General features: G+C 45.0%; 5 protein-coding genes across 8 annotated transcripts; 3 read left to right on the top strand and 2 right to left on the bottom strand.

Annotated features, from left to right (window-relative positions):
- Window positions 1-48: 48 nt before the first annotated feature.
- Window positions 49-1,521, top strand: LOC6594452 (developmentally-regulated GTP-binding protein 2). Its single transcript, XM_026994479.1, has 4 exons — window positions 49-207; window positions 316-516; window positions 578-1,242; window positions 1,312-1,521. The coding sequence occupies exons 1-4, from the start codon at window positions 144-146 to the stop codon at window positions 1,471-1,473; spliced, it is 1,092 nt and encodes a 363-aa protein (XP_026850280.1). The 5' UTR covers window positions 49-143; the 3' UTR covers window positions 1,474-1,521.
- Window positions 1,522-1,617: 96 nt separating this feature from the next.
- LOC6594451 (probable nucleoporin Nup58) lies at window positions 1,618-3,473 on the bottom strand. Its single transcript, XM_026994482.1, has 2 exons — window positions 2,414-3,473; window positions 1,618-2,359 (listed from the first exon to the last, which is right to left on the bottom strand). Exons 1-2 carry the CDS (start codon window positions 3,425-3,427, stop codon window positions 1,634-1,636), a joined length of 1,740 nt encoding a protein of 579 aa, XP_026850283.1. The 5' UTR covers window positions 3,428-3,473; the 3' UTR covers window positions 1,618-1,633.
- A 717-nt stretch (window positions 3,474-4,190) lies between these two features.
- LOC6594450 (V-type proton ATPase subunit G) lies at window positions 4,191-5,070 on the top strand. Its single transcript, XM_002019879.2, has 3 exons — window positions 4,191-4,316; window positions 4,536-4,636; window positions 4,704-5,070. The coding sequence occupies exons 1-3, from the start codon at window positions 4,235-4,237 to the stop codon at window positions 4,872-4,874; spliced, it is 354 nt and encodes a 117-aa protein (XP_002019915.1). The 5' UTR covers window positions 4,191-4,234; the 3' UTR covers window positions 4,875-5,070.
- Window positions 5,071-5,607: 537 nt separating this feature from the next.
- LOC6594449 lies at window positions 5,608-15,606 on the bottom strand. 3 transcript variants are annotated; one of them, XR_003409387.1, is made up of 5 exons: window positions 14,882-15,606; window positions 14,702-14,823; window positions 14,485-14,641; window positions 14,258-14,424; window positions 5,608-6,314 (listed from the first exon to the last, which is right to left on the bottom strand). XR_003409387.1 is itself a non-coding variant. In XM_026994549.1 (4 exons), the coding sequence occupies exons 1-4, from the start codon at window positions 15,072-15,074 to the stop codon at window positions 9,940-9,942; spliced, it is 501 nt and encodes a 166-aa protein (XP_026850350.1). In that variant the 5' UTR covers window positions 15,075-15,606; the 3' UTR covers window positions 9,900-9,939. The 3 variants fall into 3 exon arrangements, 2 of the variants coding, with proteins under 2 accessions (XP_026850350.1, XP_002019914.1); XM_026994549.1 differs by lacking the exons at window positions 5,608-6,314; window positions 14,258-14,424 and adding an exon at window positions 9,900-9,968; XM_002019878.2 differs by lacking the exon at window positions 5,608-6,314 and having other exon boundaries at window positions 14,204-14,424.
- LOC6594448 (anoctamin-1) lies at window positions 7,241-16,090 on the top strand. Of its 2 annotated transcripts, XM_026994545.1 has the most exons (15): window positions 7,241-7,807; window positions 10,692-11,070; window positions 11,131-11,199; window positions 11,332-11,403; window positions 11,648-11,808; window positions 11,868-12,036; window positions 12,087-12,207; window positions 12,267-12,378; window positions 12,444-13,002; window positions 13,064-13,267; window positions 13,330-13,791; window positions 13,849-14,024; window positions 14,090-14,195; window positions 15,632-15,770; window positions 15,833-16,090. In XM_026994545.1, exons 1-15 carry the CDS (start codon window positions 7,467-7,469, stop codon window positions 16,024-16,026), a joined length of 3,264 nt encoding a protein of 1,087 aa, XP_026850346.1. In that variant the 5' UTR covers window positions 7,241-7,466; the 3' UTR covers window positions 16,027-16,090. The 2 variants fall into 2 exon arrangements, with proteins under 2 accessions (XP_026850346.1, XP_026850347.1); XM_026994546.1 differs by lacking the exon at window positions 11,332-11,403 and having other exon boundaries at window positions 7,242-7,807.
- Window positions 16,091-16,920: the final 830 nt, after the last annotated feature.

Genomic DNA, 16,920 nt, shown 5'->3' with positions numbered 1-16,920 from the left:
GTTCGAGGGCTGCACGCCCACCCACTCAATCACTCTGCATCCCTGGGGCCCCGCTCTGCTGGCTAAAATAATACAAGGCAAAGAAATTGTGTTTGTGTTAATTGAATGCCCTGCCCACAGACACTCGAGTCAGCAACAACACCATGGGCATCCTAGAGAAGATTGCTGAGATCGAGCGTGAGATCGCACGCACCCAAAAGAACAAAGGTAAGCCGGCAACACCCCACAGTCGACTCTGCGGCGTCTCGCCGCGTTGGAATTTAGGTTAGGATTTCTCCTGATTGGATTTCCTTTGTTTTTGTGTATTTTTTGCAGCCACCGAGTACCATTTGGGCCTGCTGAAGGCGAAGCTAGCCAAGTATCGCTCCCAGCTGCTAGAGCCCACGAAGAAGGGCGAAAAGGGCGAGGGATTCGATGTGCTCAAAAGCGGAGATGCCAGGGTAGCGCTCATTGGCTTTCCCTCGGTGGGCAAATCCACAATGCTGTCCACCCTGACCAAGACAGAGTCGGAGGCGGGTATGTAACACCTCCTACATGTGCCTCCAACCCAATATTCATTTGGTTCCTCTCTTCGCAGCCAACTATGAGTTTACCACGCTGACGTGCATTCCAGGCGTGATCGAGTACCAGGGCGCCAATATCCAACTGCTCGATCTGCCCGGTATCATTGAGGGTGCCGCCCAGGGCAAAGGTCGTGGACGACAGGTCATTGCCGTGGCCCGCACTGCCGATCTGGTGTTGATGATGCTCGATGCCACCAAGCCGAATGTCCACAGGGAGCTGCTCGAGCGGGAGCTGGAGTCCGTGGGCATTCGGCTGAACAAGCGGAAGCCCAACATTTACTTTAAACAGAAAAAGGGCGGCGGCCTGAGCTTCAATTCGACCTGCACCCTGACGCGCTGCAGCGAGAAAATGGTCCAGATGATCCTACACTCCTTTAAGATCTTCAACGCCGAGGTGCTGTTCCGGGAGGACTGCACCGAGGATGAGTTCATCGACGTGGTCACCGCCAATCGTGTCTATCTGCCTTGCCTTTACGTGTACAACAAAATCGATCAGATCTCCATCGAGGAGGTGGATCGCCTGGCCCGCCAGCCCAACTCCATTGTCGTGAGCTGCAACATGAAGCTGAATCTGGACTACATGCTGGAGGCCCTCTGGGAGGCGCTGCAGCTGATCAGGGTATACACCAAGAAGCCCGGCGCACCGCCAGACTTTGATGATGGTCTGATTTTGAGAAAGGTCTGTCAAAGAACTCTCACAACTCGAACTCGAAAAACCCTTGCTGACCCTCGTTTTTCCTCTCTTTAGGGTGTCAGTGTGGAGCATGTATGCCATGCCATTCATCGCACGCTGGCCGCGCAGTTCAAGTATGCCCTGGTTTGGGGCACATCCACCAAGTACTCGCCCCAGCGAGTGGGCATTGCCCATGTGATGGGCGACGAGGATGTTATACAGGTGGTCAAGAAGTAGGAGGATTCGGGATTCGATTCGTGTTTGGTGTAACCAGATTGTTGATCTTTGTCTCTGGCCCGGTTGGAAGTGAAATATATTCTATTCTACATTTAAAGCCTCGCGAGGATTACTTCATATAAAACGATTTATTTCAACATACGGATTGGAGGACAATCAATCACTTGGCTGCCGCATTGCTGGAGGAGGCAGCCGCCGCCGAGGCATACGATTTGTTCAGGCTACTAATGGCCGAGATGTTGGAGAAGGGCGTCGGGCCACTGCTGATCCGCTGAGGCTCGACTGCCGGCGGCGGTGGATTATCGATCTTCTCAAAGACATTGGTGGCGTCGCGCAGCTTGTATCGTCGCAGATTCAGATACAGCTCCTTCTGCTCCTCCACGCGCTGGTGAAGGTCGTGCAAGCGGCCTGCCAGCGAGATGAAAGCTTCGTTGAGCTGCCGAAGGCCGCGCTTCAGGTCCTCGGGCGCGATGCTCTGTGGATTGGCCAGGGCGTGCATGTGCCGTTCGGTGAGCGTGATCTGCTGCCGGAAGGCAATCAAATCCTGCTCGTACTTGACCACCAGACACTGGAAGTACTGGAACGGAGCATTGTTCTCGTACTGAAGTCCGATGGGCGTGTCCTGAGTCCTCTGGGCCATCTCCAGCGACTGTATGGCCTTAGCCGTCTCCAAACGCAGCAGCTTGATCTGCTGGTTGTTGGCGTCCACGGAGTTGGCCATGTTCTGCAGCGCCCAAGCGAAGCCCGTGATCTCGTGCGTCACATTCGAGAACTTTGAGGTGGACGTCCGTCCGATGTCCGAGGAGGTGGTCTTCTGCTGCTTGATGTACACCTTCAGCGCCTCCACTGTCTTGACTATCTCGTCCGGCACTTGGGTTTCCTTGATCTGCAAACGGTTCTGTGTAAAACGGGTTCGAATCTATGGATTGCCAGAACTCACCTTGATCCCGTCCTTCTTGTTGTCTCCCAGCTTTGGCTGCGTGGCGCTGACATCGATGCCGCCCAAACCCACAAATGTGGCGGGAGCTGTGGTCTGCTGGCCAGGCGGCTTGCCAAAGATTCCACTCCCCACAGCCGACGTGGAGCCACCCAGCCGCAGGCCCGTATTGAAGGGCTGCGCCGTGGCCGTCGTGGTGTTCGTGCTGAAGTTCAGACTGGCCGCCGTCGTGGCCTGGGGCTTGGCGAACGCAAAGGAACCAATGCCAGCAGTCAGAGCCGGTTGCAAACCCACTGAAGTGGCCGGTGCGGTGGTGGCCGTGCTGCCAAAGCCAAAAGCAGGCGGTGCTGTGGTCGGGGCACTGGTGGCCGGCGGCGCAAAGGAGAATGTGGGCGCTACACTAACGACAGCAGGAGCTGCTTGGCCGAATGTAGATGCTGTTGTAGCTGCTCCGAATGCTGTTGGTGCTCCGAATCCGGGTTGGGCCGTGGGTGCTCCGAATCCTGGCTGGGCCGTAGGTGCTCCGAATCCGGGCTGGGCCGTGGGAGCTCCAAACCCGGACTGTGCCGTAGGTGCTCCGAATCCGGGCTGGGCCGTAGGTGCTCCAAATCCTGGCTGCGCCGTGGGTGCACCAAACCCAGACTGTGCCGTGGGTGCTCCGAATCCTGGCTGGGCTGTTGTTGCACCAAACCCAGGCTGAGCCGTAGGTGCTCCGAATCCAGGCTGTGCTGCTGTTGCCGCTGCAAATCCCAACGACGTGGGCGCTTGACCGAATGCTGATGTCGCAGGCGCCTGTCCAAAGGCTGACGTTGTGGGCGCCTGTCCGAAGGCTGATGTTGCTGGCGCTTGTCCGAAAGGCGAAGATCCTGCAGCTCCAAAGGCTGGCGCAGCGGTTGCACCAAAAGCGGGAGGAGGTGCCGTTGTAGTCGCCGGTCGCGCGCCAAAACCGAATGCACCCGCTGTGGGCGCTGCGGCTCCAATAGCAGAATTGCTTGTGGGCGTAAATGAAAAGGACATCTCAGAGCAGGAGATTTAACTAATTTCACAGCGAATTTTATCTTTTTATTGATTATAAACAAAAAATGTTCTGCTGTAGAAAATGCAACACCGAATCCCTGGTATAATCATCCCTCCCTGGTGCACGCGCAGAGTTGCTATTACATGTGTGTGTCTTCGTCATACGACAATTATTTTGTATATTTTATCGCAAAGTTCGAGGTTCACTGATTTTTCGCCACCATGTCTAGCTCACACACTATGCAAATTTTGTACTTATCATAGTATTTCCTAGTATTTTGCACCAATGTACACCAAAGGAGGTTTCGCAGACTGGGGTTAATATGAAAAAAACGCGCAAACATTTTTTAAACGTACACATTTCACCTTTAGGTGTCGCTTTTGTAGCAAATGTGTAGTGGGCGTGTAGTTACCACGTAAAGAAAATTATTTAGCAGAAATTGTTGTTGAACATTTTTGCTTAAACCTTATTTTATAAGTAACGCAATAGGGATGACACCTTTTCTTTAACCAGTTTTGTAGGAAATTTAGTTAGTAATCGGATAAAATTATGTAGGCAGGACTGGGGGTTCTATTTAACTAGTAATATTCGACGGAATATCAAAAACGAAAAAATATGTATAATATACCTTGAATTCGTCAGTATATTTACGGTATATTTCAGAGGGTCAGACCGTATGGGAATATCCATGGTCACACTGCTGACTTCGTCAGTCATATGACAATTTTCGTGCAAAAAATTTCCAAAAGTCACTTGCTTTTTTTTCTTGGTCAGTACACCACGTAAATTTTTGTGAAGCTAACAAGATGGCCAGCCAAACGCAGGGAATCCAGCAACTGCTTGCTGCTGAGAAGAAGGCCGCCGAGAAGGTGGCAGAGGCAAGGAAGCGTAAGTAAAATTGGAATTATTTTTTCCCAATTGGAGAAACAGATACAGAAAGCAAAGGCAACTGTGTTTTCTCACCACCATTGACCCAGCCCTCGGCCCCGCGCCGCCTTATCGACGTTATGCGCGGTGGGTCACATGACTCGCTGAAAAACAGTAAATACTGTGCAAGCTGACGAATAACTGTTTTTTCTTTTTGGATTTTTTCACCCACCCACACAGGCAAGGCAAGGAGGTTGAAGCAGGCCAAGGACGAGGCCACCGAGGAGATTGAGAAGTTCCGTCAGGAGCGGGAGCGCGCCTTCAAAGAGTTCGAGGCCAAGGTTAGTTGTACCATCTTCGATCCGATTTCGGAACACAAGCTAACCCCTACGATCCCACTACCTATAGCACATGGGCAGCCGGGAAGGCGTTGCTGCCAAAATCGATGCGGACACCCGCGTGAAGTTGGCCGACATGGAGCGCGCCATCGTGACGCGCAAGGAGCCCGTCATCCAGGAGATCCTACAGTTCGTCTACAACATTTCGCCTGAGGTCCACAAGAACTACACTGCCAAGTAGAGGGAGTGGGTCAGAAAGCCTCCAATATCCGTATTCATCTCCGACGGCGACGTTTCTGATGCAAATTCAATGTCCAAGTTCAACTCCTAATACATAATTTAGCCCCATAATAATAGTGCATACAATATGAAACACTACTGTATTATTATTCCATATATTAAAGTCAAAAATTCGTTGTTGTTCCCTTTAAAATTGAGATGAGAAATACGTATTATTCTGTTTAATGTTCTGTTCAATACAAGTTGTTATTTTTATTTGAAAAGTCATGTGTTTTTTTGTTGCATATTTTGACTATTAATTTCCGAATTATTCTTTATATAAACATACATACACAGTCAGCTGCTTTTTCTCTGATAAGAAAAAATTAGTCGCTTTTCAGCGATGTTTTCTTTCATTCAACCATCGCTAATGGTCGTATGACACTACACTTAACTACCTGTCTAGTCTAAAAAGCAGAGACAGTCTTACGAGTCTTCGACAACCGACGCGTCCACATAAGCCAGCCTACAAGCCGTCGTCATCCTTCTACCTGGCCATCGAGAACAAGGACTTTGGCAAACAAAGGAGAGATTACATGGGCTACTAGATTCTAGATATATCTCATTATTGTTAGATTTCAGGATTTAGGTAGTAGATACAAATGTTTTCCACTTGTTTACTTATTTATACTAAGCTAAGTTTTGATGATTACAAATATTAAAAAAATCATCCTTGCTGTTTTCTGTATCGGGTAAATTATTCCGATTACAAAAAGGCGTGGCACGCCCAGATCGGTTCACAAATAGCGGAGAAAATTATATATTTTTGATTGGGGAAAATGTTCTTTGATCCTTGAAAAGGACTCCGTCAGATCATGGACATTTTTCCGATCACAGGAAGCCATCGCACGCCCAGATCGGCTCACAAATAGCCGAGAAAACTGAATATGTATGCTTGGAGCTGTTGGAGTCCTTGGCGAAGGTTCAAGGACATTTTTCTGATCACGGCCATTACAAGCCATTTTTTTTTCTCCGTTATTTGAGGCCCGACTTAATGGAGTCCTTATCGAGGACCAAGGATCAAGGATATTTACCGCAGACATATATATTCTATTTCTCCATAATTTACGGCCCGATCGGGTCGTGCCAAGCCCCACCGTGATCAGAAAAATGTCCTTGATCCTTGAATGCGCTTACGCGTCTTGAAGCTGAAGCCCAGCGTTTGATTCGGCGGCGTTTGAATGGGGGTTTGCTGGCATTATTTCCCGGCTCTCAGTCGATCATTGGTCCCTGCTGCAGTGGATGGGACGCCAAGTTGTCGACGTAGCCACACAGCAGCGGTATCATGGCAATGGCTTGCAGCAGGACAGCCAGTTGCTGCCACAGTCCAGCCACAGGAGCACATCCCTTGGAAATCCCGATAGGACGAGGAGCTACGGTGGAATATCCTGGGATCTGATGTCTGTTTGCGACATGTTCAGTGTGTGAAGAATTGAAATTTAGTTTTTTTTTAATTTTAGGTTAAACATATCGTCTACATTAATTTCTTCAAATTAAAAGTGAAGGTTGGGATGGACCTACAAGAGTAATTATTGTTATAAGTATTACTAGTAGGTTAGCTCAAGTTTGTATCTTAAATTATTGGGGATTAGGCGGTATATTTCGGAGGGTCATATTATGTATTGAATCGGTAACAACAATAAGTCCCATTTCATACCCTAGGGAAAAGGATATTACAGAATTAGGGAAATGTTTGTCATACCAGGCTTTAATTAATGAAGAAACTGATCAGTCTCTGTTTAAAATGTATTTGAACTATATTTTGAAGTTAGTGGTCTTCTTACAGAGACCAAGAATGAGTATCGGGATCAGGATATATGTTTATACAATAACCTAATCAAATATTTCCATGAATACGTCTAAAAAAAAATCAATTTGAAATAGGGTATAGAAAATCCCATACTCCGGCTGACTTCTTCAAATGACAGCAACATTGACGTGACAACATTGCGACTATTTTTTTTGTTGAACTTTTTCGTTTGAACCTTGATTTAGTCCGAATAATAAATGACATTACTTAAAAGTAGTTTATCTTATAGAGAATTTATTCTTCAATAGGATAAAATTATGTGGGTAGGGCGGAGATCTCTATCTAGCTAGTAATATTCGACGGAATATGAAAAACGAGGAATATGTATGAATTCGTCAGTATATCTACGGTATATTTTCAAAATGAGACGGTAAGATTTGGTATATTTCCGACGGTCAGACGGTATATATGATTGATTTCAGCTGTTCTAAGTCTCCCCGCGCGCGCTTCATTCTTAAATTGTTTTTAATTATTTAACACTATACTTCCTCCAGCGGAACGTGCAACATAATTGAATTGTGATATTAGATTTAGTGCAAAGTGTAGAGCAATGCAGCGGCACAAATGAAAGTTGACCCTCGCCATCAATATATTTTGGCAACACACACACACACACACACATATGCATGCCGCGCGCGCACATGAACTCACACACAGATGCCTTGTGAAAGTAGGGAAGAAGTGGTGAGGGGAAGCAGCAAGACTCCGCCGATTGGCCAAATTTAAAAGTTGCCACTAAGCTAAATGCTAAATTTAGACGGCGCCGAAGAAGCGTCTCCCCCTCCGCCAGAGAGCTCGCAGCTTCTGCTGGACGAGGAAAAGGGGACTCCAGCGCCGCCTGCTAGCCATTTGGAACCGCCATTCACCACCCCGCTGGCCCCCTTCGACATGGAACTGATGCAGCGCATCGGCCTCAGCGATAAGCTGAATGGCAGCGGAAGCCTTTGGGAGGGCAGGAACAGGGGCCGGGGAGCAGCAGATCCAACGACGGATTTTATGGACCAAGAGCGAGATGCGGCCAGCGGAGAGAACCGAAAATCATCAAGTGAATCACTCTCTGATAAGAGAGCCAGGTTCGCTGCAAGGTAAGTCCAATCCAATGAAGCTGACTATATAGAGGAAATATCCATTAAAGATAATTGCAGCTGGTTTTTGTCGACTGTTTGTTGTCTGTCTATTGTTGTTTTCTGTAATTGAGTTTGGGTTTTTTTATTGTCATGGATATAGGGTGTTTTAGCAGGGAGTTTTGGTGAAACCTCTTGGATGTTCTCTAGCCACTTTCAAGAGCCCCCTGTATGGTTTTATCTGTGTTTTATGTTGATCATTCGCACTTGTTGCTATATGCATAAGACAGATAAGCAGAAAGTGCAAATCACTGTATTCTTAGACAAATACATATACTTTTGATTCCTCTTTCGGATGTGGAATGTCAGTGTTTTTCTTCCTAATTCAGTGACTCAGAACAGAGAGCACCTTGTATTAGCATTGCATTCCATCCCCCTGTTCCGCCGACATTCTCTGAATATTAATCTACAATTTACTACACAGTAATTACCCAATGAACTAATTTCCTATCATAAACAGAACATCTATTTCCCTTTGTGCTGGAAATGGGAAATATAGGAAGAGGGGGAACAGATAACATACGTACCTGCATTTGATCTATGAACATGTGCTTAGACTTCGCTCTCTCTCTCTCCCTTTCCGACGCCAACTGATTGAAGTACTGTCTAAACGAGACAACAGTTACTTGGCAACAGGTTTATTTCGCTGATGCACTCAATGTACACTATTGCACTACACTTTCTTTATGAAAATGTAAAGCACATTTGTATATTATGGAAGGCATCTTAGGCGCTATCTAATTTAGTTCAGAAAATCAACTACTTTTCGTATCATCACACAACACGAATGATGTTGGCCTGCTGCTCTTTTGTTCAAAAGTACTCAAGTCAACGCACGGGAGTGTGTGGTGGGGGGGATTATCATATGCCGGCTTGTCTGTGTCTTGCTCTTCGCCCAGCTGACAGCTCTCTCGCCCTCTCTTGTTTCTGCTTTGTTATTGCTGCTGCGCGTTTGACAACTCTGCCGCTCTTTGGGGCTCTCCCGTTGTCAGTGCCAACGTTTGTTGGAATATTATTTCAATTTTCTGAACACTCAATTCTCAAACATCGGGCGAACCAGAAGCGAAAAACTCGCAGGAAATATTTTTCCGCGCTAAATGTGATATTACACCCGCTGGTGGGTCAATTAATACCTTTATACACATATACGCCCGATCAGCTTTCGCAGAAACGGGTTTACCGTAGTGTTTCCCCTTTTTGTGTTGGATTAATCATCTGTTTCGCGGGAGAAAAGTAAAAGACAACGGTTTCCTTGTGTGTTTGTGTACTGTGTGTGTTTCAAGTATTGCGGATCTTGTCGGTTGGATGATTAAACGGATCATGCATATATAGCATATAGCATAATATTTGCATACATTATATAAGAAAATTTCGGGGAAACAATTTTCCGTCACCTTTCGCTGCTCTGCTCTTCCTTGGGTGACAAATATTCGAAAAAGCAGCGGCACAAATGTTTAATAAATTAGTGTCTCTCACTCTGTCTTGCTCTCTCTTGGCCTTGATTAAAGCCAAATGCCAAAATTTTCAATGTGTGGGCCTACGAAACAAACAATAACAATAACAAATTGTGTGTAAATTTTCATACTTGAGTTTTTTTATTGAAAGAAGTTGAAGATAATTATGAATCGCCGCGAGCCAAGGCTGAAAAGTTTGTAAAATATGAACATGAATGTTTGATGAGCCGAGCCACACACGAAATAAGAGTACAAAAGAGAATGGAGGAAACAAGAGGAAACATACAGCTTAACCGAGCGGTTTATGGAAGTTGGAAGGGGAATGACGACAAAGTTCCCTTACTAATAGAATTCCAAAAGGAATTATAGCAAATTATACCATATCTGCAGGGTATCCAAAGCTTCGATCACTGAGACTTGGCCTTCCTTTCATGATTTCGCTGTTTATGTTTTTTCCGGTGGCTGTTCTATTTCTAATCACTGGCAATAAACATTTTTCCTACTTATAAAATGCAGTAGAGTGGTTTTCCCCAGCTTCATTCCATTCTGCGTTAAATAATCTGTACCTCTTCACATTATATGCAAACGAAGTATTATCTGAGGGCTTTTCCCAATGAAGCTTTGAATCAACAAGTGTAATTACTGGACTTTATCTCCTTGTTGGACAGCTAGAAATAAAAGAATGATGGAAGATAATGTAATTGACAGCCTTCTTCATGGCTGGGCTTATCATTTCTCCCAGTTTATTTATAGCTGATAAGAACTTATGCCCTGTATCACACAGCTCCCATTGACTCCCATTCAGCATCTTTCTAAAATATTTCCCTCTTTTTTGAGTCGATTGCTCAATTACTCATTCGATTGCACTTTCGAAGTTAAGGTAAATTTTGTATTGTTTTTTTTATGATCAGATATAATCGTGAATCATAGGAGATTTCTCATTTTTTCCACAAAAGACCGACTCACACGAGGAGCTGAGCTGCTTTTCTAGCGCTCAAATATCAAGTGTTTGCATATATTATTTGCAAATGTTTTTGCCACATTATCAACTGAATGTGAGGCACTGCACTTGGCTCTTTAAATAATATACTAGAAACAGACTAAACAGATGGAAACAGACTGCTGCTGCTGTATAAGCAAATGAAAGCCAAGGAAAAATAGAGAAATTATTTACTGATGTCATGTGGGTGAATTGTGTGTGCCATAAAATGGCTCAACGCGTTCAGATTATAGTTGCTTAGGGGGTTCCAACCACCCGGGGAGTGACCTAAATAAGGTGAGGGTGGGACATTAACACGCCAAGCGGGGGGTGGGTCCTATAGGGACATTAATGGACATCAAACTGAAACACTGAAAGCATTCCATTCCTGAACGTCCATTCTTTGTTACAGCAACGCCTCCACGCTCCAACTGCCAGACGGTGCTGCCGGGCCCCTGGCCAATGGCAAAAAGAAGTCCTCCGAGCCAAGCAACCAAAATCATCTCTCAAGCCCCTTGCTGCCAATGACTGAACCCACTTTGGGAAATAATGGCTACGATGAACGCGAATGCAGTTGCCCCAGGGAGTTCTACCAGCGGGAGGAGATCAACACATCGCTGTTCTTCGAGGACTGCACGCGCTCCATTGACTTCGTGCTGGCCTACAGGATCAATGCCCATGAGCCCACGGAGGCGGAGAATACGGAGAAGCGAAGGGTGTTCGAGGCGAATCTCGTGAGCCAGGGTCTCGAGGTGGAAACAAGCCAAAAGGATCAAATATGTTTCGTGAAGGTAAGTAAGCCTTGAATTTCCCCAAAAGAAACCTCATTAATGGGTGTTTGTTCTTTGCAGATCCATGCCCCTTTGGAGGTGCTGCGTCGGTATGCGGAGATACTTAAGCTACGGATGCCCATGAAGGAGGTGCGTTTCGTCTCTCGATCTTCAGATCTAATTCTTTAAAGACTTTTGGGCCCTGAAACAAAATTTGATTGAAATTCAGTTGAAAATTCCTATTGTTTTTGTATGATTTCTTATATGTTTCTGTGTTTTTAGTCCTTGTGTAATTTGCGTATATATGAAAGAACCAACCGTCTACAGAATGCGGCTCAATACTTGTCCAAGAAGGTTGGCCCAGACGTTGTTGAATCAGTTAAAAATTTTACACAATTAATACTTCTAAAACCTAGGCTTAAATGTTGTTCTGCTGTGAGTTGATGTATGAAAGAAACCTAATCCCGTGCCTAACATCTGTTGTAGAAATATCAATTGAATATATATGTGTATACCCTTTAGTAAGCCTTTGCTTTGACTATCTTAATTTAAACCTTCAATTTCCTTCAGATTAATGTGTATTTTGGTGCTCTTACAGATCCCTGGAATGTCTGTTGTCAATCGTTCGACAAAAAGCATATTTTCTAGTCTGAAAACCGTTTGCCAATTCTTCCTACGGAATATCCATGTGGATGAGCATATATTCCCCAAGAGAGCGCATCGTTTTACTGCCATTTACAGTCGCGACAAGGAGTATCTGTAAGCTAGAAGAAGTACCTTAACCATTTTTCGTTTAATTTATCTTCTTTTTTGGATAGCTTTGATATACGACAGGATTGCTTCTTTACCACCGCCGTGAGGTCGCGCATTGTGGAGTTTATATTGGATCGTCAGCGTTTTCCTACCAAAAATCAACATGACATGGCCTTTGGCATTGAGCGATTGATTGCAGAGGGCGGCTACTGTGCGGCATATCCATTGCATGATGTGAGTATTACAACGATATTTATAGCAGATCCACTAAATTCCTTTTTCAGGGCGAAATAACCGAATCGGGCACCATGAGAGCTCTTCTGTACAAACATTGGGCTTCTGTGAAGAAATGGTACCGCTATCAGCCTCTGGACGACATCAAGGAGTACTTTGGCGTCAAAATTGGTTAGGAAACAGCACCTATGTTCAAAGATAGCCTTTCTTAGTATTTCCCCTCTCTTTAGGTCTGTACTTTGCCTGGTTGGGCTATTACACCTATATGTTGCTGCTGGCCTCCATTGTGGGTGTGATATGCTTTCTATACTCCTGGTTGTCTCTCAAGAACTATGTGCCTGTGTAAGCTTTACCTTTTCATCCATCAATTGTGGCCCCAACTAATTGAAAATTCCTTTTATTTGCAGCAAAGATATCTGTCTGCGTCCCAATACAAATATAACCATGTGTCCCCTCTGTGATTGGTGCAACTTTTGGGACCTCAAGGAGACCTGCAATTATGCCAAGGTCACGTATCTCATCGACAATCCCAGCACAGTTTTCTTTGCCGTCTTTATGTCCTTTTGGGCCACTCTCTTCCTGGAGCTATGGAAGCGCTACTCCGCGGAGATAACCCATCGCTGGGATCTGACGGGCTTTGATGTCCACGAGGAGCACCCTAGGCCGCAGTATTTGGCCAAGTTGGAGCACATACCACCCACCAGAGTGGACTATGTGACGAACGTCAAGGAGCCGACGGTTCCCTTTTGGCGGATGAAGCTGCCGGCGACTGTTTTTAGCTTTTCGGTGGTGCTGCTGCTCATTGCCCTGGCTTTTGTGGCCCTTTTGGCGGTGGTGGTGTACCGCATGTCGATGCTGGCGGCTCTAAAAGTGGGCGCCAGTCCCCTGACCACCTCGAGTGCCATTGTTTTGGCCACAGCCTCGGCGGCCTTTGTGAATCTGTGTTTGCTCTATATCCTGAATTATGTGAGTGTTCGCCGCTTGAAACTCTTTTGGAATGTTATAAAGGGAATTCTTTACTTTTCAGATGTACAGCCACTTGGCGGAGTACCTCACAGAGCTGGAAATGTGGCGCACTCAAACGCAGTTCGATGATTCGCTGACTCTCAAGATCTATCTGCTGCAGTTTGTCAACTATTATGCCTCTATATTTTATATAGCCTTCTTTAAGGGAAAATTTGTGGGACATCCAGGGGAGTATAACAAACTGTTTGACTATCGACAAGAGGAGGTAGGTCCCTACCACTGAGTGTACCCGTCCAACAGCTAATCTTTCCCTGAATTCTTTTCCAGTGCTCTTCTGGTGGCTGCCTCACGGAGCTCTGCATCCAGCTGGCCATTATAATGGTGGGCAAGCAGGCCTTCAACACGATACTCGAGGTATATCTGCCCATGTTCTGGCGCAAAGTGCTGGCCATTCAGGTGGGCCTCTCCCGTTTGTTCAACAACACCCCGAATCCCGACAAAACCAAAGACGAGCGTTGGATGCGCGACTTTAAGCTGCTGGATTGGGGGGCACGCGGTCTGTTTCCCGAATATTTGGAGATGGTTTTGCAATACGGATTTGTGACCATCTTTGTGGCTGCCTTTCCACTGGCCCCGTTCTTTGCCTTGCTCAATAATATACTGGAAATGCGTTTGGATGCCAAGAAACTGCTCACACACCACAAGCGGCCCGTGTCGCAGCGTGTGAGGGATATTGGCGTGTGGTACAGGATACTGGATTGCATTGGAAAGCTAAGTGTGATCACAAATGTGAGTAGATGCAGGAGAGTACCCCTAAGAAAGATCTCTAAATAATGTATTTTGTAGGGCTTCATCATTGCCTTTACATCGGATATGATTCCTCGACTGGTCTACCGCAACTATGTCTCCAAAGATGGCACCCTGAATGGATACCTCGACTTTACTCTCTCCGAATTCAAGGTCTCCGATTCACCCACTTTGAACAGCCTCGCAGGCGATCTCTCCAACATAACATCGTGCAAGTATGGCATGCACTCGAGGGTTTGCTTTATGGAATGGGATACTAAAAGTGTTTTCTTTCTTTCAGATACACAGACTTTCGGTTGCCGCCCTCATCGCCGGATAAATACAATTTAAGCAGCATGTTTTACATCATTTTGGCCTGTCGTTTGGGCTTTGTTGTGGTCTTTGAAGTGAGTTGCAAAAGATAAACTAAGGCAGAGAAGCAACCCACCTTTAATCTCATTTTATTTACCTATAAATGCTTTAAGACAGCTTTAAAAATCAAATCCCTCAAAGATACTTAGTTTTAGGCGTTGAATGTATGAGGATTCTGTTGAATGGCTTCGATATTCTCATTCGGTGTGGACTTTAGCTTCCGATAGAGCGCATAGATGCCATAAGAAAGCAATGCATTGAGCACTTCATAGATAAAAATCAATTAAAATTCAAACTAAGGATATAAATCATGTGAAAGCCTACCTAAAAATACGCCAAAGATGAGACTACGCGCTATCCGACGATCCACTGCGGCATCGACTTCATCAATTCGGAGTTCCAGGCTCACAAACATGCCAGTTTCCACGGTCATCGATAGATAGGTGTTGATCAGCCAAGGTGCAATGCAAATCAGTCGTTTCTGCAGAAAAAATCAATCATTTAGACATATTATTCTATATTTTTAGTGGTATGCCATTACCTGCTTAATGCCATCGACTAGAAGGCAGGCCACTGCCAGATTTATCAATGCCTTGACCCAAATAATGAGTGTGGCAGTCATGTAAAAGACCTGCGAGAATTCACGCACCCAGAGATAATCCACTGGAAAAGGGTTTCCTTTTTAGCATAGAATTAAAATTAGTTTTTCTTTATGTTTTACCCAACGTGGAAACGAATGTGCCAAAGGCACTTAGGGCCTCCACATCGTTGGTCTGTTCCCACCTATCGATATCCAAGTAATCAAAGTACAGATAATAGGTAGAGGGACCGAGTATGCTCAATGCTATAAGGATGTCTAGGATGGCTATGCTAAGACCCACTGAGGAAAGGCTCAGGAATTCAAAGTATTTCATTTTAAAGTGTTTGAACTTTGGAAATTGGTAGATGAAAGCCTATTCTTATTAATTTTTGTTAGTTTTTTAATCCTATATTCCTATGGTTATCCTTTTTGCTATCACACACACGTCCGCTCGTCTCGAAGTATTCAAAGCCACTGTCTGAAATGTTCCAACTTTCGTGCAGAACTGCCAATGTGCCCTGCCGGCTAATTATCCATTTAGTTGGCATTTCATTTTATTCTATTTTCAGTTTCTTGACATTTTGTCTGCTGCCTCTCTCTCTCGCTGGTTATGCTGCTGCCAAAGTCCGATCTATGCTATGTTGGGGGTGCATGTGCTGGTTTCATTCGATATGGGGTTTCTTTTGGGGAGCGAGTGCGTTCCCAATTCCCCCGAAAATATTAGGGTTGAGGCTAACACCTGTCTTAGCCCGTCTTAGCCAATTGCATTTACTGTCGCTTGAGTGGAGAAGAATAGGGCTTCTGCTTCTGGGGGCTGTGACCCCAAAACGATGGACAAATCATGGACAAGTGATGACATGATGATGAAATATGGTTCTTCGTTTCTTTCAGAACTTTGTGGCTCTTGTGATGATTCTGGTGCGCTGGTGCATACCCGACATGAGCGTGGAGCTAAGGGATCAAATCCGTCGCGAGGTCTATGTCACCAATGAGATTATCATCGAGCAAGAGGCACATCGTGCGCGGTTTGGTAAGGAAACAATCCCTCCTTATAAATTTTTCTTATGCTAAAAGTGTACATCTTTCTTTTAGAGCGCGCCAAACGCAGCAGTTCGGTTCTACAGCCCTCTCCCGACCAGGAAGTGGACGCCTCTTCGATCCAAGAGCCCAATGCCAAGTTCATTAGCATTGAGAAGCTGCTCAGCGAGAATCTCACACAAGTAGAACTCGATGCCATCATCCATCTCTCGGATCCTCTCACAGGCATTGCAGGCGCAAACGCCTAAAGGAATGCTCCTCAATATTGTGGCACAAACGCAAATGCTCCTTAAACTGAATCTCTAGCCTTAAGTTTCATTCAAAAGTGATTAATTGTGTTATGGATGTTCCTTACAGTCACTTAATTAGCCTCTAATTTTCGACTCTATTGTTGATTTCGGTTGTAAGCTTTACTCATTTGCACAATTGTTATATAGGTTCATCTTTTTTTACTACAAAATGCTTTAAAACAGACTCAAAAGTAGTATAAGGAGTGCCCTCCGCCCCCCCAGTGAGTGCCAAATAATTGGCAATTATTCTCCTCCTTAGTGAAGGAATCTCACCAAATGTTATAGAACTCAGGCTCTCTCTCTCTATTTTATATGATAGAAAATGTATATTTATGGCATTCATCGCATTGATGTTGATATATTGATGTTGGTATATTGAAATCTCTATTTAATGTTGGATAATCATAATAAAAAATATATTTTAAATGAAATGATTAGTGGAAACCAATTTGGAGGTAGATTCCTATAGATTCCTTGGTATATATTATATATTTAGGAAGATAAGTCGCTCAATCGCTTGTAAAACATTGTTTCAGTTTCTAAATGCATTGAGGGCACATTTTCGGATAAATTGAATATGTATTCGATGTATTTATCAAGTTTTAAAAATATTACTAAAGAGGTTTATAGATTACTAGCTTGATCTTGTTTCAAACCACCATAAAACTGTAGAATATCCCAAAAATCCAGGAGCATTCATATGAATATCTGTTCTCTAAACGCTTTTAATGTTAGCCTGTATCGATATCCCCTACTATTCTCATAGTAGCGCTCTGTGACGCCATCGACCAGCCCTGGTTCTCCCGCCATCCCTCTTATTTCTGTTTTTTTTTTTCTTTTGGCAAAAGAGCG

The sequence above is a fragment of the Drosophila persimilis genome, unplaced genomic scaffold (assembly GCF_003286085.1).
Source record: "Drosophila persimilis strain 14011-0111.01,24,50 unplaced genomic scaffold, DperRS2 tig00003933-arrow-pilon, whole genome shotgun sequence".
NCBI lineage: Eukaryota > Metazoa > Arthropoda > Insecta > Diptera > Drosophilidae > Drosophila > Drosophila persimilis.
This window is presented reverse-complemented; position numbering and strand designations above follow the sequence as displayed.